Source organism: Apodemus sylvaticus, chromosome 4, assembly GCF_947179515.1.
Source record: "Apodemus sylvaticus chromosome 4, mApoSyl1.1, whole genome shotgun sequence".
NCBI classification, from domain to species: domain Eukaryota; kingdom Metazoa; phylum Chordata; class Mammalia; order Rodentia; family Muridae; genus Apodemus; species Apodemus sylvaticus.
In genome coordinates this window covers 18,034,025-18,061,601 of record NC_067475.1, presented here as the reverse complement: position 1 = coordinate 18,061,601, position 27,577 = coordinate 18,034,025, and the positions used below count along the sequence as shown (strand labels likewise).

Sequence of the window (27,577 nt, the reverse complement as noted above, 5' to 3'; positions counted from 1 at the left end):
ATGGAGTGGGGGCTTCCTCACACTCTTACCACTGAGAGGCTTTTTCTATCTTTTGTTTATGAGAAACCTTCATACTATTTCCCATATTAGTTCTACTAAGTTGCAACCGCACTAAGAACACACAGACTTCCTCCTCTCCACATCCTTGCCAACATGTATCCTTCAACTTCTAAATAAATAACCCATCTAAGAGATGGGAAGAAATATCTCTCCATGTTTTTCAGTTACAGTTCTCCAATGATTAGCTATTAAGCAATTCATTTTTCCTTTCTTCTAAGAAGTGCTTTTATTATTAGGGTTTGTTTAGTTGGGGTTTTTGGTTTGGTTGGTTGGTTTTGGTTTTTAATTTCCTGCCCATATTTGTGGTGTAGGGTAGAGCCCAGAATCTTACACTATCAGTGAACCACACCTACAGCTCTCTAGGAGAGGAAGCTTCCAGCCTTGCAGTGTCAGGGTAGGGGCATACCCAAGGGGGCCCCCACCTTTCCAGAGGAGTTGGGAATGGATTGTGGGAGGGGAACAGGGAGCAGGATGTAAAGCAAGTAAGTAAAAATAAAAATAAAAATAAATAAATAGATAAATAAATAAATAAATGAAAATTTAAAACCCCCCAAAACTAGGGTAGTATTTTCTTTATTGGTAGTCTGAGTTTCTTGTTTCTTGAATAATATCTTAATATATAATTGGCATATAGTTTCTGTAACCTGTGTCTTGAGTCTTCAATCTGTTGTTCCGTTTGACATGTTAAAACTTTTTTTTTTTTTTTTTTTTTTTTTTTGTGGTTTTTCGAGACAGGGTTTCTCTTTGTAGCCCTGGCTGTCCTGGAACTCACCCTGTAGACCAGGCTGGCCTCAAACTCAGAAATCCACCTGCCTCTGCCTCCCAAGTGCTGGGATTAAAGGCGTACGCCACCACCATCCGGCACATGTTAAAACTTTTAAAATTTATTGCAATCGTATTTATCTATTTTTCAAGAAGGCCCTTCTCAGGCCAAGGACATGAATATTCTCTTCTAGTTTGCCTCTTATAGCTTATGGCATCAAACCTTATACTTAAGTCTTTAATCCATTTTTAAGTGATTCAATGTAAGGGTTCATTATGTGTCAATTTTTATTTTCCACATACAGATATCCAGTTTTCTAAACTATTTATTAAAGAGGCCTTCTCTGTTGACCATTCATTCCTAACACTTTTGCCAAAATTGACAATAAATGTGTAGACTTATTTCTGGGCCATTTTACTCTATTAGTTAATGTCTGTTTTATGCCAATATCATGCTGTTTTAGTTAATATAGCTTTAAAATATACTTTGAAAGCCAGTAATATGATACTTCTAGATGTTCTTCTTTTCTAAATGGTCTTTTGTGCTTCACACAAGTTTTACAGATTTTTTTTTTTTATTATTTTCTCTGTGAGAAATGATATTGAAGGCTGGCAAACTGACACAAAAGATGAAGGTGCTTACCATGCAAGGTAAGGACCTGAGTCTGATCCCATAACTTACAATGGATGGAGAGAAGCATTCCTGAAACCTGTCTTCTGACCTCTATACATGTGGTTTATATACATACATGTACATAAGAATGCACATCCTACTTATTACTAATAAAAGAATATTAAGATTTTTGTCAGAGACTCCATTACATCTATAGATTTCTTTCACTAGTATGGACATTTTACTATTATTATTTTATATCTTCTAAAGACTCTAGCATGCTAGGCAAAGCCTTCACCTCTGTGTTATACCCTTAATCCTCTACTCAGATATGGTCCCACTAACTTAATCGGGGAAGGCCTTAAATTCACTTTGTTGACCAGGTAGACCTTGAACTTACAATCCTCCTGTCTCAGCCTTCTAAGATAGAAGAGTTTATAGGCCTGCACTACATTACTTACAATACTAATTATTTTACCTATGAACATAGGACATTTTCCCTCTGATTTATGGCACTTAAATTTCTTAAGCTAATATTTAACAATTTGTATTGTATGGTTCATTTCCTTGGTTAGATTAAGTCCTAAATATGTGAAATTTTATACTATTAATAAGTAGGACTTTTTAAAATTTCATTTTCATTTATCATACTATTTTTTTTATTATTTTTTCTTTTCTTTTTTTTATTAGATATATTCTTTATTTACATTTCAAATGTTGTCCCCATTCCTGGCTCCCCTCTCCCCTGAAAGTCCCATAAGCCATCTCCCCTTCCCCAATCAACCCTTCCCCCCCTTTCCTGTCCTGGTATTCCCCTACACTATGGCATCAAGTCTTTCCAGGACCAAGGGCCTCTCCTCCCTTTGGTGTCTAACAAGGCCATCCTCTGCTGCCGATATGTCTGGAGCCATGGGTAACTCCATGTGTACTCTTTGGTTGATGATTTTGTCCCTGGGAGCTCTGGGAGTACTGGGTGTCTCATATTGTTGTTCCGCCTGTGGTGCTGCAAACCCCTTCAGCTCCTTGGGTCCTTTCTCTAGCTCCACCATTGGAGACCCTGTGCTCAGTTTAATGGCTGGCTGAGAGTGTCCCCCTCTGTATTTGTCATGCACTAGGAAAGCCTTCCAGGTGATAGCTATATCCGGCTCCAGTCAGCCAGCACTTGTGGGCATCCACAATAGTGTTTGGGTTTTGTACCTGTATATAAGATGGATTCCTGGGTGGGTAGTCTCTCTGGAGGGTCTTTCCCTTAGACTCTGCTCAACCTTTTGTCTTTGTATCTCCTTCTGTGGGTATTTTTCCCCTTTCTACTTATCATACTATAAATGTAATGAAATGCTACAAATTCTATATTCTAAAACTTTACTAAATTTCATTATAAATTCTAACAGCTTTTTGAGGGGAATTTTGGGGAGTTAGTTGGAAGTCTCTATGTACAAAATAATGCTGTCAGCAAGCAGAGACACATAATTAATTTCTTCTTTATTATCTAGTTGTGTTTTAGTTCCTTTCCTCCTTAATTGTTCTGGTGAGGACTTCTAGTACTTAAATTATGAGAACCCTAAGAGTGGTGGCTAACCTGTCTTGCTTCTGACATTCTAGAAAAGGCTTTCAATTAATTACCATTAATGTGATAGGAACTGTGAGACTATCTCTCATACATGCATGTATATGTGAGCTTGAGTATGTTGAGTACAATTCTTACTACCTCTAATTTGTTAAATTTTTATCATGAAAAAGGTTGAATTTTATCATTTGCTTTAATGCAATTACTGAGATAGTTTTTATACTATATTTTAAAGTATATGGAAAATGAATGGAAGATTAAGAAATTCTGGGCATGAACAGCAAATACTCATTTCATGTAACTTGGAACAGCAAATGAACACCTTAATTTTTAATAACAGCCCCCAAATGTCCAAGCCTTTAAAATAAACAAGATTTCAGCATAATATAATTAAGAAGTCCACCCGATAAAAGTCCTTACTTTACAAATAGGTAAAACTGTTTACTGTACATTGCAGTAAACAATAAAAGATCCTGCACTAAGTAAGGCAAATGCCAAGGATTGGCACACAAAGCTGTCTCTTCTGGCCTCCATATATGTGCTATGGCAAGTGTGTAACCCTGACTTTCAGAGGTAAATGAGGTAGAAGCCTCTAGGCTGAGGTGAAGCTCAGTGCAAGCAGGACAGCTAGAGTTCAGATCCCCAGGACCACATAAACGTCAGACATGGTAATACAACATCTGCAATCCTAGTGGGAGGATTCTCATACATATAGGGAGACAGGAGGCAGACAGGAGAAACCTCAGATTTGCTAGCCAGCTAGCCGGCTGTATATACACAGCAATAAAAAATCCAAGATCCTGTACCAGGCACGGTAAAAGGCAAGGATTGACACACAAAGCTGTCTTTTCCAGCCTCCATTTATATGTTTGTATACACCTATGCTGAATGAACACATACACACACACACTAAATGAGGATTTTAAAAAAAATTACAAAAGTTTGTTCCAACACACTAAAGTATCAAACAATCAAAGCACAAACTGACATCTTATACATTTGGTCTCCAATTATCTAGAAAGTAAATAGTAAACATTAAAAAAAGCCACCAAACAAACAAATAAAACATTATCAGTAGAAAATAGTTTTGGTTTTATCCTAAAACTTAATTTTAGGCTTATCCTCTACCTTAATGTTTAAAGTGAAATGACAAAATATGCTTTCATAATAATTACAAAAATGAAGGTGCAATTTCGATTTGGTGGGTTTTAAACATTTCTAATAGACACAATTATATGCTGCTATGTCCCAGTTTCTATAATAACCCTGCAGAACATGAGGAAATATGTGAACCTTCAAGGGGCACACAATTTAGTGAGGGATAAACGTGGATGGAAATAAATTACAATAAAACAATACACGAACAAAGAAGCACAGAGAGGAAAAGAACAAACAGTCAGAGAAGGTTTCACAATGTTATCAACTTGGCCTCGGAGGGAGCCCATGAATTTGACAGTAGAACTTAAAGGGTTTTTTTGTTTGTTTATCTGTTTTAAATAAATGTCTAAAGAAATGGTCAATACTCTAAACCATGTGATGTTAAGTGAAGAAAGTACACTAGTGGATTCTAGGGCCAAGGACTGAGTGGGAACTGACTGGGACAGTAAGGAATGGAATCACTGAAGTGATGGAGCTTTCTGACATAGTGACATCACCCTAGATACATTACATACATTTGTTAAAAAAAAAAAAATCAAATCATCTATTTTAATGTATATGTAACACTCACACATTCATTTATATGGGGTTGTTATTCTACTAATATTAATTTTTTAAAGGGGACTAGAGAAACCAAATGGGCCACATTTTATGTTACTAAAACATTCATATTTGAATGAATCACAAGGCAGTTCTCAACATTCTATGAAGAAAAAATGCTTTCTCTAAATAGAGTTTAAAGCTCTAGCAGTTTCTTATTTTGGAATTCTAAAGACGCAATACTCAAGACATGTAGGACTTGGCAGAGATCCAAATACAACAGACTATCTTCGTTTATAAAACACTACTACTAAAAACGGAATTTTCATAATACATGTTTCCATTTATAATATAATTACTAAATTTATGGGTAAGAGACTCCTAGCTGAGGAGTAGAAATAGAAAGTGTTGTATAACTAGTTTGACCATTTTGAGCAAATTAATTCACACCTTTGTTGACTGTTTCAGTTGTGAAACAAGGACTAGTTTCCTATTATTTATGTTATTTTAAGATTAAGTTCTTGCACATGGTTGAAATCTATATACAAACCTCCAAATAAGAGTTCTTTCATATATACAACAATTAAGTAAATGAAAAACACTAAATACTATATTTTCTGACACTTTTTAGACTGTTTTACATCTAGTATATCTTACTAGCTAATGACATGTTTGTCTAAAATCTCTGATACTAGTGTTTTACTTTTTATAAGTGATTTCTCCTTTGTTTTCTTTCTGCCAATGAAAGAATTATAGAGTTTAATTTACTTAAATTTTTCTTGAAAAGCTATACAATAAAAAAGCAATACTGCCTTTAGTCTGAAGGAGGCAGGCAGTTTTCCTATCTTCACTTCTCGTACTACTGAGAAAACGTCTAATATCTGTTGGTTTAAAAAAAAAAAATGGAGCTGGGGGTGAGGGAAAGTGGCACATGCACTCCGGAGGCACAGACTGATTTTGATACCAGCTTGGATACAGACTGAGTTCTGTATCCAAGCTAGGATTACAGAGAGAAATTCTGTCTCAACATTCTCCCTCCAACTAAAAAACAAAAAGGTCTTTTTGGAACCATGAGTTGCATTTCCCTCTTATTGTTTATACTTACAGAAAAGTAAAAGGTAATGTTTGAGATTTTGTTTTGTTTTGACTTTTGTTCTTATTAAGCAATGTGCCTGTGAGTTCAAGTGCTTAATCCAGGTTCACAGCGCACAAAGCGCCAAGGTGATAAGTCTGGTTAATGGCTGAAAAATCTTTAGCATACATTTTCAGAGAACACATCTTTCTTTCACATTTATTTATTTGGGAGGAGGTAAATGAAGTCAGAAAAAAATCAGTCCTTCCATTATGTGGTTACTGGGAACTAAAAGGTCTCAAGTCTTCAGGCTCCAGAACTCAGGCTAAGGAACAAGCACCCTTCCTCTCTAAGCCATCTTGTTGGACCCATGGAATGAATTTTTCACTTTTGAATCATCCCGGTCCACTTTGCTACTGATCATAAGGTTAAGAGTAAGAGGCTGACTCAGTACAAAAGAATACTAGAAAATAACTCCAAGTCCTGTCCTACTCGCTAAGGATATATACAACAGTTACTTATCTCTAAGTAAATGTTTCAGTTTTCATATTCACAAACTCACTAACCTAAACAGTATGGAAACAAGACCCTAACCACATAGAAAATGTTCTCTGTACTTTTCCAACAGCTAAAAACTACGATCATAAAACAGAATTCTCTGGAAGGATGTCTATCCTATTAATACATCACAGAAACAGCCAACAGAGTACAATACCTGCAGAGTCCTCTGGATCTGATACAACGATGTGTGCATTTAATTCTTGTAGCTTGTGATGTAATTCTTCTAGTTTTTTATTTGACTTTTTCAAAATGTTGTCTACATAAGCCAAATTTTTCTTATCAGTTGTAACTTTCCTCAGGTTTTCAGCTCCTTCTTTGATTTTCAGCTCTTTCCTTATTTCTCTCTTTATTCGATCCTTGATGTCGTCCAATTTCTGTTGCACCATTGTATCGGAAAAGTCTAATTTCTGAACAGCACTCACGTTCTCAGAAAATGGAAGAGTTCTGGAATCTCCCTAAAATAAATAAATAAGTAAATGAAAACTAAGTAAACAAGTATATAATAATGGAGTCTAGAAAAGCAAATGTGCAACATTAAGGACAAGTTTGTATCTTGAAGAGATTATTTATTAACTGAATTAAGTTTAACTTTCTCTTTAATAGGAAACACTACTGTGTTAAAATCATATGGAACCGTAAGTTCAAATATCCTATCTATTTACTAAGTGATATTATTTGACAAATACACTTAAAGTGACCTAGGCATGATGCTTCCTTCATATCTTTAATCCCAAAGGGAAGCTGAGGCAGAAGGATTACAAGGTTCAGGGCCAGTTTGGTATATATAGCAAGACTATATCTTAAAAAACCTAGCTACATACATAAACTCTGGGCAAGTTATTTAATCTTTTATTTTGATTTTGTAGACAAATAAATCAACTTTTAAAAGATTAAATAACTTGCCCAGAGTTTATAATTTGTGATTGACAATTTAACCATCTTTACACAACCCTGTGATGTCTCTGTATGTAGGTGTATTGTAATTTTATGTATGTATACATGTGGCCTTACAGAAATATTTGGTAGTTCAAGACATTCTAAGAGAAACTTCAAGTATAATTTTGACTCATTAATCACTTAATAAGAAATTACTAGCTGGGCAGTGATGGCACACGCTTTTAATCCCAGCACTTGGGAGGCAGAGGCAGGCGAATTTTTGAGTTCGAGGCCAGCCTGGTCTACAGAGTGAGTTCCAGGACAGCCAGGGCTACGCATAGAAAACCTGTCTCAAAAAAACAAAACAAAACAAAACAAAACAAAACAAAAAACCTAAATTCTAAAGGTAAATAATAGTCTCCTCTATAAAAAAATCACATGAAAATAAAATAGCAAAACAAACTAAGTACCTTCCATATTACCATATGTATTAGGCTTCTGAAGATAATAATCAGAATTCTATTCATATATTTCATGGCTAACTATCTTATCAGGTAAGCTTACTTGCCAACACAAAAACATCATTAACAGAACATAACTTTAAATTGTCTTAAAAGCTAAGATAGAACCCATATAATTATTCTTCTTGAAATGTAACATCAGCTAAGTAAATCCAAACTACATGTAAATCAGCCAAAATTACAGTTTAGCTACTTTTTATTCATCTAATTAGACTAATGATAACGAATATTAGTTTAACAGCATTGCTTTGAATATTTTTAAATTCTGAGGGCAATCAATATAGTGGTTTCCTTTGAGAAAAGCTGGGTTTTTAGATGAGATGGAAAAGAGGTATTTCACTGTACAGGATGTTTGTGTGCCTCTGAAATGATGAGACTCACATTGGATGGTAAATGTTGAAGGACCTGGAGATGTGGGACAGTGGTGGAGTGCTTGGCTAGCATGCGAAGCACCTTGAGTTATTACCAGCACTCACTGTGAGTGAGTGAGTGAGTGAGTGAGTGAGTGAGTGAGTGAGTGAGTGAACGATTGAATGAGTGAGTAAACAATTGAATGAGTGAGTGAGTGAATGAATGGATACTGAAAAACTTCAACAGTATTTTAGACCAGGAAGAAGACCATTCTAAATACACTTAGACAAAAATAAGAAACTTTAGATGAGCCACACTACATGTAGATATAAGTACATCCTATTTAAATTTTTGGTATATTACATTTACAACCAATGTTTAAGCTCTAATAAAAATATGTAGCATCTAAAGGTGGAGGAAAGATGGGCTAATGGTAGCATCTTATATAAAAGATGAAGGAGCTGGGGCAGTGGTGGCGCACGCCTTTAATCCTAGCACTTGGGAGGCAGAGGCAGGCGGATTTCTGAGTTCGAGGCCAGCCTGGTCTACAGAGTGAGTTCCAGGATAGCCAGGGCTACACAAAGAAACCCTGTCTCGAAAAAAATAAACCAAACCAAACCAAAACCAAAACCAAAAACAACAACAACAACAACAAAAAGATAAGGAGCTGACTTCTATTAATTTTTTTCTAACATTCTCAACATAAGATCTCCTTGACATTCTGACAAAACATGCTATCAAAAACAAACAAAAAACCAAACAGAAAACCTTTACATGCATGCCTATGCAATATCTATTCTATACCCCATGCATCATACCTCATCTAATTCTTGGAATATGCGTATTGGCTTTAAGTTTCTTATTTTTGTCTAAGTGTATTTAGAATGGTCTTCTTCCTGGTCTAAAATACTGTTGAAGTTTTTCAGTATCCATTCACTCACTCACTCACTCACTCACTCACTCACTCACTCACTCACTCACAGTGAGTGCTGGTAATAACTCAAGGTGCTTCACATGCTAGCCAAGCACTCCACCACTGTCCCACATCTCCAGGTCCTTCAACATTTACCATCCAATGTGCGTCTCATCGTTTCAATTCACTGTAGGTTGGGTACTGAAAGCACTAGTCACATGACAACTGCCAATGAACAAGAAATTCCTACTGTACAGTCTTTGTAAAGTAGACTGAGGCAAGAAATACTTTAGGTGAAAAAAGACTTTAATCCACTAGGTATTTTTATTTAAATTTGTTTACGCTCACCAAATAATATCTCAGAAATTACTTTAATATGTTCTTAAATTAATATTATGCAATAAGCCACAAGTCCCTTAAAATTTCGTGGTTCATGGTATACTTATTATTTTAGTCATTTTTTTCCTCATTCTTTGTAGGCCAAAAAAAATGTCCAATAGTTCTGTAGTAAATTATAAGGCCCAATTATCTTAATATTTGTGTTTTAACAACTCAGTCATGGTATACAGTAATACTATAATTGAAACAAAGATATAACATTTATATAACAACTTTAAAGGCTGTTAAAATAAAAATAAAAACATCTCACATATTTGATGTTGATTCTTTGAAGGCCCTTGCTTATTATTATTACTTCAACTCATTTCTTTTCAAATTATTCTCCAAACTCCAACATTAACAAGTTATGGGAAATTACTTTGAGAGACCATTTTTCTCGGCTCCACCACATGCATGCTCTCTACCTTTGGGATATACCACCTCTCTGCCTCCAACTATTTCTTCCAAGTTCCTTCTTGGCCTGGGTAATTTTTTGTTTCAAAGTTCATGACAACCTTTCCTGGGAAAGAATTTCCTGCCCATATTCTCCCCTAGGAGTTAAATGACTCTCCTGTGTGTTGTAGTAGGGATCGTGTTTAAATAATCATCCCTTTTGTTATCTGATCATTCCAAAGACTAGAGGGGTATGAGGGCAGGCTTTTATTTGACAGATAAAACTTTTTCAAAAAAAAAAAAAAAATTAAGAAAGAAAAAAAGATTTGTCACTTAAAATAATTTGTACATACACACACGCATTCTCTCCCCATACTCCCACCCCCGCCTCTCTCCAAAGAATGCATGCTTCTGTCTTTCTGACAAAAATATAATCCCCCAAAGTTCAGAGGCAATTCCATTGTTGCAAAGTCAGGTACAAACTGTGACTGATAGCAGGTTGGCTTTCTCTTCTTTCCATAGAACTGACATTTTACTAACTATATTTTTATTCCCATTTTCTTGCATTTACAAGAACCAAAATAAGGTATTCAATCAGCTAAACTTTGATATGATACTATCCCCAAACCCCAAAATCAATTATAATGCTAGGCACCATTTCTAGGCAATGAAATAATACTTATAACCTGAATAAACTAAATTAGCTACTGAAAAATAGTAGATAATCAGTAGAAAATCCTTAGTGTAACTTCTGCCTTAGTATTTTCTGTTCAGGGAGAACTCACTATACCTATTTAATTACTAGCTTCACGCTTTTATCCACTAGTTCAGAACTATTTTTAACTCCATAAAATGTCATGCTGCCTCCCAAAGTTGACACTTGTTTTGTCTTTCTAAGAAGCGCAGTGTAATGGGGAATATGCCTATTATCCCAGGACCTGGGAGAAAAGACAGAAAAATGGAGACTAACTGGCCTGCCAGCAGTTTAAGGCCTACCTGGGTTACATGGGGAGACCTTATCTAGAAAAGCAAAGTGGAAGGGAGTTGTCTGGCATCCTCGATTTGATTCCTACAACCACACTGTAAAAAACAAAGTCGCAAAGCCCCTTTTATATTCATTAGTATGCTCTCAAAGTATGAGAGGAAGAGAAAAAAATTGAGTCCATGAGCTAATTTTAAAGATTAGGCTAAAGTATCAGCTGTGCAGATCACCCACCATCACTGAGGGCACATAAAGAGGGCCTATACCTTTTATCACTGAACTTGCATGTTTAGCCATTTCATTCTAGTCAAAAGCACCTAAAACTCGCTGCTTACATTCTAATTTTATTTTGCTTTGCAAAGACTCAAGTGTTTTTTTTTTTTAAAAACTACTAATCTAAGTCCAACATTACCAAATGATTGACCAAAATTGTTTTAACAATGTTTTCATTATTAATCCCACTGACTAATACTGAAGCTGAAAATGATGTAATTTAAATAAGGAGGTTTTAATTGGTAGAACAATAAAAACAACTAAATGAATAATAGCCAAGGAAAAAGCTACAAGGATGTTCAAAGGAAGCAAAATAAATTAAAAAAATAAGCAAATAGGTTAAGTAATAGACTAGAAAGATGATTAGTATAGCATCTGACAGATACTGACTATACACAGCTCTAAGATTAATAGCCTTAATAGAAAGTCATTAATATAAATAGAAACCTACAATTTTTGATGTAGAAATATAACAGAAGAAAATAAATAGTAATTATCATTAGCTAAAAACACAACTATAAAAGAATTTATCTTCATCAGTAAAAAACAATCAGGATGGTACTTAAGTGTCATCACAAAAGCTTACAGAATAAATAAATTTCTCTTATTTATGGATTTCATTAACCCTGTCACAATAGTATATCTAACTTGGCATATTGCTAAGTATATACAGTTTAATTTCAAATGTTATGTTTAACATAAGAGAAAAAGATATTGAAATAGTCATAATTATCTCTGGATCAAAATATAACAGGTATTTTTAATCTGTTCATCCAAATTTTATATATGCTCTCTGGTTTTGGAAACAATTTTTTTCTATTCTCTTAGCCTGCCTAATAAAAGCATTTAGAAGAAACCAAAAGCTACATTCACTTTATTTCAATTCTGACAAGTTTAAGTTTATAATGGTAATAAGTTTATATTATATTATAAATTACATTATAATCATTACCAGGTTTTTATATTCAACACATTTCTTCTCTAAGAGATGAAACTATACATTCTTTCTTAAGTAAGTCATATCATATGCCAGCCAGGATTTTCTAATGAAAATAAAAATGTGCTGGTTTGTTTTTTAAAAGCTGTATTTATCAAATATATACTTTATAAAACAAAAAGTTCTGGGTTTAGCCTAAAACATAAATTGACAGTTTCAATTACTATATTTCAACAAATTCACAACACAATTAATGAAACACTGTAAAAAAGAGCAGGACCAAATATGAAAAACAAAATGAAGACTACTAAGACTGTTATTTGTGACCAAGTACTTCATTTAAGAGGAGACAGGAAAGGATGTTTACTCCTTACTGGCAAAGTTCCCAGAGAAGTGACAAGGCTGTTAAATTTTCTGTATTTCAGAAATATAAAACAGTCTGACTTGACAGATGCCAAGAAATGTTAAAATACCCATGAAAACACTGAATGCCATGACTTACATACTGTCTTGGCTCCAAGAATTTATAAAAGACCATTTGGCCTAATCCTCTTGACTGGAGTTTGAGGAAATCCTGGCTGGGTTCAGCACATTGGTCTTTTGACTTCAGGGCTCTTTTCTTCTGTACCTTAGGACTGGCCCTTTGGAATACTCATTTACTATATTTGAACTAACCCTTAACCTAACTGATTTGCATTACAGCTTTGAGTCAGGGACCCTGGCAAACACAGGACTTCCTCTCTTATTTCACCCTAGCCTATCCTTTTATACGTCAGAAGCATGATCTCAACTACGAATACAACATCCGTTCAAACAGTAGCCCTATTAGGAACTATCAAACAACCATGGTATCCCACAACCTTCCCCCTTCCCAGTTTGCTAATACAGAAAATAGGGGTTTGGTTTTCCTATATTTTAACTTTTAACTACTTATTAAAAACAGTATTCAATAGTGAAAATATAAAGATAAAACTGACACTGTTTTTTTTAAGTGTTCAATTTAGCTAAGAAGAAACACAAGAAAACCAGCTCCAAAACCTTCCCAAAAATGCAGGCTACATGGTTAACAGAAGCCCGAGGTAGAATGTAACACAATGAAAAACGTGATGCATTCACAATCAGAAGTCCCAGCTATCCTAATTCGTCTAGTACACAACCTTACACTGTCTTCCCTTGGCTCTATCCCCTTCCTCTTCTAAATAGTCCCAACTCTATTTCAAGTCTTACAGGTTTGGCATATGCGTGCATAGGTGCTTCTTTTATCTAGATTTGGTATTATGAGAGAAAACACCAGATTTGTCTTTCTGGGTGTACCTTATTTCACTTAACATGAGAATTTCTTCTATCCACTTTCTTGCAAATAACATAATTTAATTCTTCTTTGCAGCTTCAGTAAAACCCTACTATGTATATATTCTGCATTTTTTGTCCATTTATCTACTTATAAACATCTGTGTTGACTATAAGTTAGCTACTGTTGGCCTTTATGGTTTATGATGTTCACTGCTCTATGTTGATCTAAAATCCTTCAGCTATATGTACTCAGAGGCACACCTTCATCATATGGATATTCTACTTTCAATATTCATATTGACTGGTATGCCAAGTGTATTAATTTACATCCCTCCACACAAATAATTTATGATGGTTTCTTTTCTTCAGCATCATAAATACTGATTTGACTATCGGAAAACACACAGGAGGGACCTGATCTACTGATTTAAGTCTTTAACTTTTACTATGATTAAATGAAAATCCAGGGAAGAATTTGGCAACAAAATAATGGAGCCGTGTTAAGAAAAACACAGCAAAGCCGTCACAAAGGGACAATACAGTAATACAAATGGCATTACCCTCCTTCCTTACATTCTGTCTCTGGGACAGTCTTTAACTTACTCTTTCTAAAGGTATGTGTAGAAGCAACAGCAACATGGCATTCAGGAAATTTTCAAGGTTGGCCTTAAGAAGGCTCAAAGGCTCAAAGAATCACCAAAATTTGTGATTATTAAATGTTACATAAAACTTAGGCTCTTCTGCTGGCAAGAGCAGGGAGCCCTGGAAAATGAGAGGTGCCACATGGAAAAAGTTCACTTAGAAAAGAACCAAGTACCCCAGTTGTCCTAGCTATTATACCTGAGATGCCACTGAACCCACAGTGGGCATTCCAGCTTGCTACCAGCTGACTACAGCTGCATCAGTGAACTCAGCTCACCCCAGCAGAACAAAACCTAATGTTCTTTTAGAATCACAGGATGTTTGTATGCAGAAAAAAGGCCCATGAGAGTGAAGCTATGGTTTATCCAGGTTCTAAGTAGTCTCATTAATTGTAAGTAATAACTCTTTGTGGAACCTCAATGGAAGTATCACCAACTGAGAAAAGGGATGTTAATACTACTATAACAGAAAAATTAACAAGCAATGCAATATTAGTTTTCTTAACATCTTCCCACATACCATCTTTATGAAAATATAAGCTCTACAATCCTCCTCCAAAATAAAAGACAAATACTTAATATAAAATATATATACAAATATTGACTAAAATATATGTAATAGATGCTATTCCTAGACACTTGACATAGAATGGTGAAAAGAATCTACACTGTAAGCTAAGCACAAGTTCACAGTGATATACATAGCTCAATCTATGACTATGTAGATCATGTCTATTATTATTTTATATTATTATGTCTAATATTATTTTAATCTTTTCCCTTTTCCAATATGTAAATTCTTACTCAGTGAGAAATCTGGCTCCTACTGTCTACCACCTTTAATATATAGCAGTACAAATTGAACTCAGTAAGAGCATAGTGGTTACACAGCTATCCATTTTCTGCAAATTAATCCAATAAAAATCGTTTTAGAAAACCATAACCTTGCCGGGCGGTGGTGGCACACGCCTATAATCCCAGCATTCTAGGAGGCAGAGGCAGGCGGATTTCTGAGTTCAAGGCCAGCCTGGTCTACAGAGTGAGTTCCAGGACAGCCAGGGCTATACAGAGAAACCCTGACTGGGGGGGGGGGGGGGGGAACAAAACAAAACAAAACATAACCTTTATATTTAAGTATTAACCAATGGAAAGACAAGTCACAAGTAAAAACCATGTGTATACAATAAAGGAAAAGACCAAGGCAGAGAAAAGGATTTTGTCAAAAACACACTCAAATTTTAGGTTAAGATTGAAGAAAGATATATTAGACTCTCTGTAGAAGTAATATTTATTTTAAGACTTGAGCAATAATTAGGAGTTAATCTAAAAGGAGGGACAGAAGAGCTGTACCTGCTTAAACTAAAATAAAAGCCAGAATTATTATATCATTGGTTCTTAAAAAGAAGAAATTGTTATCTTTGCGCCTACCAAGTCAGTCCAGCCAAACAACAAATAATCCCGAGGCCACTGAGAGATGAAAGGGATAAGCCGGCTAAACAGGGACTTCCAGTTATGAGGACGGCAGGAGTCAATTCTCTGCACAGTTTCTTTATGGCAGATTTTCCCTTCAAAGCCAAAGGAAGGAAAAATTAAATGGAAACAGACAAATAAGAGAGACAAATGAACAAAGAACCCAAGAAGAAGTCCCAGCTCTTTGACCAGAGAAATGAAAAAAGAAAAGGTTTTTGGCATTACTAATCTACCAATTAGTTTTTTAAAATAAAAAACAAAAGAAAACAGGCTTTAAAAATAGTAAGAATATCAGAAACAGTCAACAGAAACTACAGTCTTAAGCAGATTCTGACTTGTAATGCTTAAATTACCTTCTTTTACATGTTAATGTCATTAATAATTTATAACATACCTAAATTTAATAATCATTTAAAAATCATACATATTACTTTCTGAATAATTTAAACTATAGCTTACTTTGTTTTTGACAACATTATTAGTAGTCACATAATCATAATTGAAAGCATATTCCTCCTCAATGTAGATGAAGAGAGTAGGAGGCCGCTGGAGAGCTGGCTCAGTCATTAAGAATACTTGTTGCTCTTACAGACAACCCAAGGCTTGGTCCAGCTCATAGCCACCTCTAACTCTAGTTCCAGGAGATCCAGTGTCTACCATTCTCTGCAGGCACCAGGCACAGTGTATACATACATACACAGAAAACACTCATATATGGAATATCTAAAGCATTTCTTTTTAAATGTATAAGTATGGTAGTTTGAATAACAATGGCCCCCACAGCATCAAATACAGAGAGCTTAGTCACCAGGGAGTAGAACTCTTTGATAGGATTAGAAGGATTAGGAAGTTTAACCTTGTTGTGTCACTGGAGGTGAACTTTGAGGTTTCAAAAGCCCAAGCCAAGCCCAGGCTCTCCCTGCCTGTAGATCAGGACGTAGCTCTCAGCTACTGCTTCAATGCCACAAATGTCTCCATGCCTTCACCATGATGACAACAGAGATGCCTCTGAAACTGTTCGCAAGCCTCCAATCAAATGCTTTCTTTTCTAAAGCTTGCCTTGGTCACTGTGTCTCTTCACAGCATTAGTACAGTGACTAAGACATGGGTTTTCTGAATGCAAAAACCTAAAATATAGTAATAGTCTGTCATTGGTTTGTTTATTGTAGGATTTTTCAAATACTTCAATTGTTTCTTTTCTAAGATAGTGCTAGTTCAGCTATATCAATTTCAAATAACTAAGAAATTGAGCAGAGAATGTGAAAAGTATGAACATCATAGAATTCAGGGTGATATTATAAGAACTTCCTCCGTAATAAATTTTGTATAAAATATGGGGTAAGGCTAAGTCTGGTGGCATATGTCTTTTAATCCCAGTACTTGGGCATCCGATCTCTGAGGGTTCAAGGTCAGCCTATAGACTGAGTTCCAGGCCAGACCATGGCTAAAATGACAGACCTTGTTTCACAAAAACAATAAAAAACAACAAAGAGGAGAAGACAACATGAAGAGAGCCCCAGAAAAACTTTCTTCTTTCTAACATTTTAGAATTGTTAGAATTTTGAGAATTTAAATCTCAGGCCACTTCTAGGAAGCCTTCTTTCATCCTTCTTTCACCTTCAGGCAAACTGTTCCTCATTATTTGACATTTATACACTCCAGCTAACTTATCAACAGCATGGTTCACTACTGTCCAACAACTTCCTAGAGTACATCACACCGCCCTGAATCAGTTTCTCATTTCTAGCTGCCTTCATATTCCTCATTACATAAGCGTTTTATTGATTTTTAACCAAGCATGCCTCAAACACCTCAACAGTCTTTCCGAATCTCCTTATTTCTGTTGATAGCAAAATCCTCAGTCATTCATTGTCAATCCTTTAGAATCACCTTTTAATACTTTCTTTCCTTTGCGCTTCAATATCCAATCAATAGCCAGATAACTACATTATCCACTTTTCATTCTCTCTGCAAGAAATCTTTATAGATTCTTACAGCCAAAGGAATAATGTACAAAGAAAATATTTTCTAAGATTTGTCATTACTCAATTTAAGACCTAGGTTAATTTTTTAAGTCTACTTAAGGAAAAAATATATAATCTAATAAATCATAAATTTAGGTCTCAACATAATATTTATACTCAGTCAAATATTTATATAAACCTATGTCATTTTTATTCTCAGTGACATTTTTAGAATGGTATGTATATTCCAATATCAATTCTCATTTTGTTTAAAAAAAAAAAAAAAAGCTTACATTATGGTGTTTTGAAACCAGAAATCAGGGTTTTTTCTCTTTAGTGGAAATCTGGACTGTATGCTTACTCCCCCCCTTCACTATCCTACTTCAAGCAGCTCTTAAAAGTGTGATCCGTGGTTGTCTTCAAGTCTTACTATCCTTGCCTAATTATTTAATTACTCAACAACTATCTGTCATATTTTAATCTTCATGAGAAAAGAAAATATAGTGATTACTCTTAAATATGTTGCTATTTATTATATGATCAAGCCTCAGAATAATACTTTGAATATAGCATATGTTTGTAGGGATTGCTTAAATGAATGAATAGTTACATAAAATTAACGTACATGGAAGTAACAAGAAAAAGAATCACACTAGCCTATCAACTTTCCCATAAGCAATACTCAAAAGAAAAGCCACACATGAGCTATGATATACTGTATCATTAAACAGAATAAAGTTTCCAATGTGACACATTCCATTGTAGGTGAAGCTGAACAAGAAAAGCCTATAGAGAACCTGCTGATACCCACAACTAGTTTCCTTATTCTTATTCACAAAATACAAGAAGTACAGGTTTAACAGGCTCAACCACACAAACTGAATTAGAGAATAACCAGTAGGCCACCACTGTGTATGTACAGAGTATAAGTAGACCTTAAGTGTTGGGTGGGAACCAAAAACCAGGGCTAATGTAGCTCTATGGTAGTCTGTTTACCTAGCACGAACACAACCTATGATTCAGTTTCCAGCACACATAAGAAAACACACATACACAATATACTTGGGAAGAGGGCAGAATAGTAAATATTATATCCAATAAGCTACTGAACATTAGTAAGGTTTTCTTCAAACACCAAAGAGAAGTGCAGCAACAATGACACCCCCCCAAAGAACATTTACACTTTAAATTATACAGGTTACTTCTGTCATTATCTACTGCTCTGACATAATGTTAAGATTAAAAATTGTCTTCCCGCCAGGCAGTGGTGGTGCACGCTTTTAATCCAAGCACTAGGGAGGCAGAGGCAGGCAGATATCTGAGTTCAAGGCCAGCCTGGTCTACAGAGTGAGTTCCAGGACAGCCAGGACTACACAGAGAAACCCTGTCTCAAAAAACCAAACCAAAACAAACAAATTGTCTTCCCTTAATATTTTGACTAGGAAAATAGAACTATGTAACTCATACAAAATTAATCCAGAATAGGAATTAAGTGAGTGAAAAAAACAATTCTCTGTAATAATCAGGGAGATACAATCAACAGTACATCCTTTCACCCAAGTATTTGGAAATCTTTAATATATAACCTTGTAAAAAGGAAACTATAGTATAGAGGGCAGTTTGTCAGTAATTATGAGATGAACTTTACAGTATTTAGCTTTGTAGAACCTGCAATTCCATCTAGATATGTAATAAACTGAAAATGAAAACATATAGGACTGAGAAGTTGGCTCAGCAGTACAGCACTTGCCTATCAGGCAGACATAAAGGTACTGAGTTCAGTGTGTGTGTGTGTGTGTGTGTGTGTGTGTGTGTGTGTGTGTGTGTAAGTGGGGTTTGGGGGAAAGAGGGATAAGTAAAATACAAAAGTTTTGGTCATGCCATAATTTGTAGCAGGAAAAATACTATAACCAATATATATGACCGTAGCACAAAAAAGATTTACAATATAGGTATAAATGAATTAAAAAATATATTGCTGCTAAATGCTTTAGACAAACATTTCCTTAGATAAATACTGAAAACAGTGTCACTTTGATTTTTATCACAATAAATCAATAAACTTCACATAAAAAGTTTATATTAAGGCTGAAGAGATGGCTCAGCAGTTAGAAGCACTGACTGCTGTTCCAGAGGTCCTAAGTTCAACCCAGCAACCACATGGTGGCTCACAACCATCCGGATCTGATGTCCCCTTCTGGTATGTCTGAAGACAGCTACAGTGTGCTCACATACATTAAATAAAGTTGTTTTTGAAAAAGCTTGTATTAATATCCCAAATCTACCAATAATTACACTGCCTATTAATAGTGAGATAAATGAATCCCAGCACAATCCACACAATAAAACTTACTCAATAAAAAAATAAATTATTAATATACTCAAAGAACATGGTATATTCTTAAATCAGTAGTTGCATGAATTTCAGGTCCCTAGCAAAGCACATATTACATTTATCATCCCCCCCCCACACACACACACAGGAAAACTCTAGAAAATACAAAAAGAATGGATAAAGACAGAAAGCATAAGTTGCCAGAAACTGAGAGAAAGAAAATCATGGCGGGAACATAGGATTACAAATGATTACGCAAAAACTCTTTAGAGTAAAGGACATTTTTATTATATTGGTTATAGTGATAATTTCACAATCATGAAAGTATGTCAAAAAGTCTAACTACATATTTAAACATGTGGTTTGCTGCTTACCAATTGTATATATGATGTGTGTGTGTGTATATATATATATATACACATCATATCTATAAGTCACTTACTATAGACTAATATTTTCTCCATAGTAATAAAATCAAGGTGTTGGGACTGAACAGATGGCTCTGGCTGGTCTTCCAGAGTAGCTCACGGCTCTCTGTAACTCCAGTTTCAGAGTTATACAAACATGCATGCAGGAAAAACACCACTGTGCTGTGCATAAAATTTTTTAAAATATTAAAAAATAAAATTATTCTAGTGCTAGTGTCTGGCTACGTGTCTGTCAAAGTGTCAAAGGCCTGATCACTCAGATGATGCTACTGGCAGATGTACCTAGCAGAAAGGTCTTTTGGTAAGTGACAACATGCGCTGTCGGCACTGGGGAACCTTAGTTTCCTTCTGTTTCTTCTGTAGTTTCCTAAACACAAGACCAGTAATTTGTTCTGTTACATGCTCCTGACAATTGTCATCTAGCAGATCTGAGCCTAGAACTTCCAGGATAGTTAGCCAAATAAATACTCACCTCCTTTAAATTATGGCAAATACTGTTAGGTAAAAATGAAACAAATTTAGTGGACAAATCACCGAACCTCACCAAGTCTCATGTTGATGGCTGTAAAATGATAGCAAGCTAAATTGACATTTTTCTCAAATGTCATGGGCCTATACACTAATACTCCATGTTTTCCAGAACTTTACAAATCACATTTATGGAAGAAAATACTTCAAAATATGAAAACTCCCACTATCATTTAAAATATAAAAAATCAGAACAAAGAATATTATCTTAGGTTTACACAGAACTATTTCTATATTCCAATTGGGCTAATTTATCATGTAATATGGCCATAAAACTTTACCTCTCTGTACCTCATTATAAAAATCAGTAACAGAAATGAATAAATATCTTTTTTATTGCATATTAAAAGCAACAAATACATGATACATAAAAAGTAAGTCCTAGCTGGGCAGTGGTGGCGCACCCTGTAATCCCAGCACTTGGGAGGCAGAGGCAGAGGCAGGCGGATTTCTGAGTTCGAGGCCAGCCTGGTCTACAGAGTAAGTTCCAGAAGAGCCAGGGCTACACAGAGAAACCCTGTCTCGGAAAAAAACAAATCCAAAATAAAAAACAAACAAACAAACAAAAAAGTAAGTCCTAATTAAAATAATTCTTAATAAAAACAGTGAATCTTGAATCTTTAAATCATGAAACTTTTACATGCCTTAGGTTTTACAGTATTACATGTAAGTAACTGTTGTATCATCAATTAAAAGATAACTACTGATTTTAAAAAGAATCATTCAGCAGTTCTGTATGGATGAGAACTGCTGGTCAAGTGTGGTGGTTTAAATGAGAATAGCCCTTATATATTTGAATGCTTGGTCCGCAGTTAGTGGAAGTGCTTGGGAAAGACTGGCCTTGTTGAAGGTGGTGTCACCTGGGGGTGGTTTCAAAAGTCATGCATTTATCAGTTAGCTCTGCCTCATGTTTGTGGGTCAGAATATAAGCTCTCAGTTACCATTGCAGTGCCAAGACTGCCTGCAAACGGCACCACCCCATCCCCACCGCAATGGTTAGAACCTCCCTCTCTGCAACAGCAAGTCCCTAATAAACTATTTTTCTTCTAACTGTAGCCTTGGTCATGGTGTCTTAACACAGCAATAAAAAGTACGACAGCAACAATAGTGAGAGTGTTCATTAATATCAATTACATAGGATAAATAATGCTATATTTCATTCAATCTATACAGTAAACTAATAAATAAGACAGAAGGAAGACAGAAGTATTATATAATTATTTGGTCATGAGCCTAGCTTTTAAAACTGAGGTATATCTCCAGCTCATTTAAAAAAAATCAGTAACAGAAATTAATAAATACCTCTTACTTTTATTGTAAATTAAAAATCAACATATGCATGATACATAAAAGGTATTCAGTGATAATTAAAATAGCCAATTAATAAATTAGTAACTTAGTAATTAACAAAATAATAAATTAGTAATTTAAATCATGCAACTTTTACGTGCCATATATTTTATAGTAATGCATGAAATAACTGTCATTTTATTTTTATATAAGATGATCAGTTAAACGCTCTACTATAGACATTTTAATAACACATTTATCTTCAATAAATCAATTTTTACACAGAATAGCACTGGATCATTAGCCAGACTTTCTAATTCTGGATTTTTTGTTTTAGATTTTTGTTTTTTTCAGGACAGCGTTTCTCTCTTCTGTTTTTGAACCATTCCCTCTTCTGTTTTGTAGACCAGGCTGGCCTCAAACTCAGAAATCCACCTCCCAAGTGCTGGGATTAAAGGGATCTACCGCCATGTCCAGCCTACTTTTGAAAAGCTATACAGAACATAGTTTTTATTCCTAAGAAATTGTAAAAATAATGCTATAGGATTAAACAGAATTTGAAGAACAAAGCAAAAAAAAAATATTAAATAGATCCCCATCCGATGAAAACTAATAAAACAAAACCCAGCCATACATGAACACCACTCTGCTGAGTCCTATTGCCTTCCTTTGGAGCTGCTCAACTTGAGCTGCCATCGCAGAGGGGAGCAGCGGTGAAACGAGGCAGTCTACCAAGCAGAGGAAGCGAGAACAAAGTAAAGCACAGCCGGTTTTTTAAAATGTATATTCCTTATATCTTTGTTGCTGTTTTTTGCCTCAAAAAAAGAAAAAATACAACCCCCTTTTCCATTTCTTGCTTTCACGTACGTGGGTCTCATTATCCCATGCCCTTGGACTTACTGCTCCTCACATATGTAACTTAAATGTTTTCAATTTATGAGTATGTGTGCATGCATGCAGTGTCCATGGAGGGCAGAAAACAGCAATAGATCCTTGGGAACTAGATGCAGGCAGTGTGAGCCACCTGATGGTGATGCTAAGGACAACATTTATATCCAGCAAGTGCTCTTAACCACTTAAGTCACCCCTCCAACCTGTTGTTTAAATCATAAGCAGTAGCTGTTCATGATTGTTTCAGCATGAGAACTTAGAATCTAGAGTGCCACTGTCTAGGTCACAGTATCAATCATGTCTGTCTATGTAATTTAGCTTTATATTTAAAGTGGCTAACAAGTGTGCTCAGTGGTTATCAAGCACAACAGGCACTGCTGCTCAGCAATGCAGTTCTAATGGTTGATGGCCCAGTCCACTTCTTTCAACAGACAATAGTTCTAACATAGCAGACCTGGCAAGGGTAAGTACTATGAAGTATTTGGATGTATTTTTCCTTTGAGACAGGATTTCACTACAATGCCTTGGCAGACCTGAAGCTCAAAGCAACCTTCCTACCTCAGCCTCCCAAATGCAGGGATTACAGGTGTGAGTATGAGCCTAGCAAATATTTGATTTGATAACAACTAATCACTATAATGGTAAATGCAGTTCTACCAACACATCTTGTTTGCTTAGCAGTCTTGAAGCAGTAACATGGAAACAAATGACCACAGATCAAGAGTGGCTGCAACTCACTGACTTTTCTAGGCACTTAAAGAGTTCCTCAGTCACTGTCATTCCTGTAAGGCATCCATCAAACTTACCTTCAGTTGATGACCTGCCTATGGATTCTGACTCGAGCTCTATATTGTATGGGGATTCACACATTAGTTATTACATAATGCAATTGTTTCAGATATGTTTTCTCAGCCATACGTGGTGTGCTTTACGGATCCACACTTAGGTATGAAGTTTCTTTTGCTCCATTTAGGTATGTATTTTCTTTTAACAATGGAAGCCCTTAATTGCTCTTTTTATTTAAATAAAAGTTCTGAATAAAAAACATTTCATTTGGTGTTTAGTTGGCATTGCCTGGGAAGGAATTAAGTCATTCAAATGCACAACTCCTAACAATACAACTTTGGAGAATAGCAATAGTTTCTCTGGGGACAAGTGAAATGATAATGGGTCTACTTTAATTTTATGACACTTTATCATGTCTGAGGGAAAAGGTAGACAGCATGTATTCTAAATTACTGAGTGAAATGTACTCTCGCTTATATAGAAAGAAAAAGTGCTGCAAGCATAGTCAGATAAAATGCTAATATTCAAAGAGCCAACTATGAAATTCTGGGTTAGAAACATTTTAATGAGTTCAGCATTTGCTTTTTCAATTATTTCTTTTTCTTTTTTTTCTTTTTCTTGATACAAAAGCAAAAGGTTTATTTTCTAGCACGTCTACAGGAAAACAAAACCTATAAAGAATGGACAGTTTCCATTTAAATATATCTTTCTTCATTATAGACGGGATTTTTCTAGATATCCACATATACTGTATTTAAAAAATCATGTTTCCTCTACTGTACACTCTAGTATTACTGTTGTACACTAGTATTACTGTTAGTTAATTATAGTGTCTCTATACTAGTATTAGTATTAGCTCATTAATTTCAATTGTAGTTAAGAACTAAGAACTCTAAGAAACTAAAAAACCAAAGCTTCTACTTGGATAACGAACTGGACTGTAAACTAGTATTTTTTCTTAGACCAACTACTACAACAAAACCAGAGATCCCCTGCAGAGGATATTATATTACAGACAGATACACACAGACACACAGGCACGCCCACGCATGCACGCACACACCACCACCACCACCAAGGTAAGGAGATAGGAAAACAAAACTTAATTTTCTGTTCCTATTTTTATCCCCTCTTTAAATTTTTCTTAAGGTAATAAACCTTTATTATATAGTTTTTCAATGTGGGATGCTGAGGACAGAATAGTCTTAAAAGCATGTATTTTGCTTATTAAAATTGTTCTCAGAAGGGATGGTGAAGTAGCTCATTTCATCATATGGTTTCCAGTACGTGTAAGACTGGGGTTCAAACAAACATATGAATTTTTGTTTGTCATGGAAATGTTAAGTAAGAGTGGATTATTAATACATTTCAGTTTAGTTCTGTAATGTCAGGAATTTTTCAAAAAAAATTAAAAGATGAACTGAAGCTTTTTCTTTGTGACTAGAAAAAAAAAAAACATATCACTCAAGGTCAGTATATGTTGGTATGGACCCAAAGTCAGTCTCATGTTAAAATACGGGAAAATGCATCAGAGCGACAAAAACTGAGATTGGTTCAATTTCCTCATATTTACTCTTCAAAAAAAAAAAAAAGATAGTTATCACACACATACACACAATCACTATCATCCTTAGAAATAAGGTATTTTATTCTTCTGGTTTATGAGTTTTGTTTTTTTTTTAAATTTTTATTTACCCATCTTATTTTGGTTGTGCTTTGCCTGCATCCCTGTCTGCACACCACATTGCTAGCTGGTGCCTTTGGATCCCCTGGAACTAGAGTTACACACGTTTGTGAACGATCATGTTGGTGCTGGGAACCAAACCCAGGTCCTCTGCAAGAACAAGTGTACTTAACCGCTGAGCTATTTCTCTAACCCCAAAAAAGACTTTTTAAAAGCGATAAAAAAATATAGTGAGCAAATTAAAAAAAAATTAGCAGGATCTTTTAAAACTAATTTTACAAGTCAACAAACTAGTATTATTAAAAACCAAACAAATCTATGATTTCAGAGAATCCTGCTGATACAAATATGTCTGTTCTTCTACTTCCCTCAAGATGACATTTGGGGCTGTCACCAGAAATGTTTCACTTTAATCTCTTTGACAAGAAAAATACTCAAATCACACAATTTCTAAGACAACTTGTTTTAAGAGAACAATATGGGAAAAGCACTAAACAAATCCGAATTACCTGATGTTTTCCATACCTAAAATGAATCCTGTTAATTCCTCAAAGAATCTAGCCAAGAAAATGGCTACAAAATGACTTCAGACTCACTATTTTTCTATACTATCCATTCTATTTTTCAAAACTAAAGAATACATAAATTTATATCTTAATATACTAAACCCCAAATATATCTATAATTTATTTCTCATCTGAAAGTATCACATTAACATTTATATAATATTCAGCTAGATGGTAGTTTTGCATGCCTTTTTAGTTCCAATGCTCAGGAGGCAGAGGCAGGCAGATTTCTGAGTTCAAGGCCAGCCTTGTCTATCTAAAGAGTGAGTTCCAGGACACTTAGGCTATACAGAGAAACCCCATCTTGAGACACCAAAATAACAAAACAATAAACCAACTGCCAACATTGACACTTCTCAGCTGAACTGTAAATAAAATCATAAGGACTCAGGCTAGGAAAGCATTTTTTGTTTGTTGTGTTTTGTTTTATTTTGCTTTCTAATACAGTTTCAATGTAGCACTGACTGTCAGAGACTAGCTCTGTAGACCAGCTAGCTTTATATTCACAAAGATCAGTCTGTTTCTTCCTCCTGAGTACTGGCATTAAAGGTGTGTGGTACCACCACCTGGCTTAGGAAAGCATTTTTAAGTGGAATAACTTATTTTCCAGCAACACTAATACATTACTTCAAGGTAGGCAGAAATATAATCTATAAGGGACTTTTTTGTCTCATCTAAATTGGCATGTAAATTAATTTTCTAGAACAGTTCTATAAAATTTCCATGATAAAATATTGTATGATAAGCAAAATTGATGCTATCCAATATAACAGCCACTGGCTAAATGTGGGAGTACTTTTATTAAATTCCACTAATTTAAATGTTAATAGTTACACATTAGCTATATCTTACCAATAAAAAATAAAGTTAGCTACCAAACAGCCTCAAACAAGTCACAAGACACCCAGAACATGAGATGACAGCTCTACATGTTATCTCTCTCGAAGACAAGATATACAGGTGGAAAAGTTATATTAATTATATTTTTACCCTGAAGCCCTAGTCTATGTTAGTGTCCTAGTTATCAAAAAAGTTACTAAAGTATAAAAATAAAAAGTAAATTAGTTTTGAAACAGAACCTTACAGAATAAATAATATTTTGGGGCAAATATACACAGTGGGTTTTCTGGGGTTTGGATTTTTGAGAAATAGTCTCACACTACACCCCCGGTTGGCCTGGAACTCCCCACATGGACCAAGATGGCCACAGACTCACCAAGTTGCTTGCCTCTGTCTCCAGGGTGCTGGGATTAAAAACACAACATGAAAGTTTTTTTAAAAAATTCAAATGTTTATGAAGTATAAAGTTCCAAAAAGCCACATTAATTATTATAAAAAGTATACTATTGTACCAATTTAAAGAGGTTTATATTCAGCATCTATAAAATCTTCAACAATGCACAGTAATGTCTCAAGCCTTCACATTTGGCCCTTACCCACTCAGGGGGCTCACCTGGGTTCCTAATCTGACAAAGCACTTCTGACAGCCTATGTAACAAAAATCTAATGTCACCAAAGAAAATGAAGTGCTTTTCATGGGTAGAAACGTCAGATGTACAAAAACACAGTTACAGAAGTCTGATGATGTAACAGGCTGTACATCATCAAGTGCCAGGCTCTGCTGACAGAACAGTGAGGTTTTTCAGGAGGTCCAAGTCTAGATAACATAAAAATCAAAGCTGAATTTCAGAGGACTTCCTACTGCTTGGTTATTTTTTGTTTTGTTGGTTTTTAGGCAATGGCA

The 27,577-nt window shown here is 35.1% G+C and overlaps 1 protein-coding gene across 5 annotated transcripts in view; it reads right to left on the bottom strand.

Annotated features, from left to right (window-relative positions):
• The window catches only part of Pkn2 (protein kinase N2), a 101,502-nt gene that overhangs the window by 60,875 nt on the left and 13,050 nt on the right, over positions 1 to 27,577 (bottom strand). For 4 of the 5 annotated variants that reach the window (XM_052179049.1, XM_052179045.1, XM_052179044.1 and 1 more), the window contains exon 2: positions 6,488 to 6,788. In XM_052179049.1, coding sequence (XP_052035009.1) covers positions 6,488 to 6,719 — 232 coding nt within the window. In that variant the 5' untranslated portion in view covers positions 6,720 to 6,788. Of the gene's footprint in view, positions 1 to 6,487; positions 6,789 to 15,319; positions 15,457 to 27,577 lie in introns of all 5 variants that reach the window. The other variant, XM_052179047.1, reaches the window with a different exon arrangement.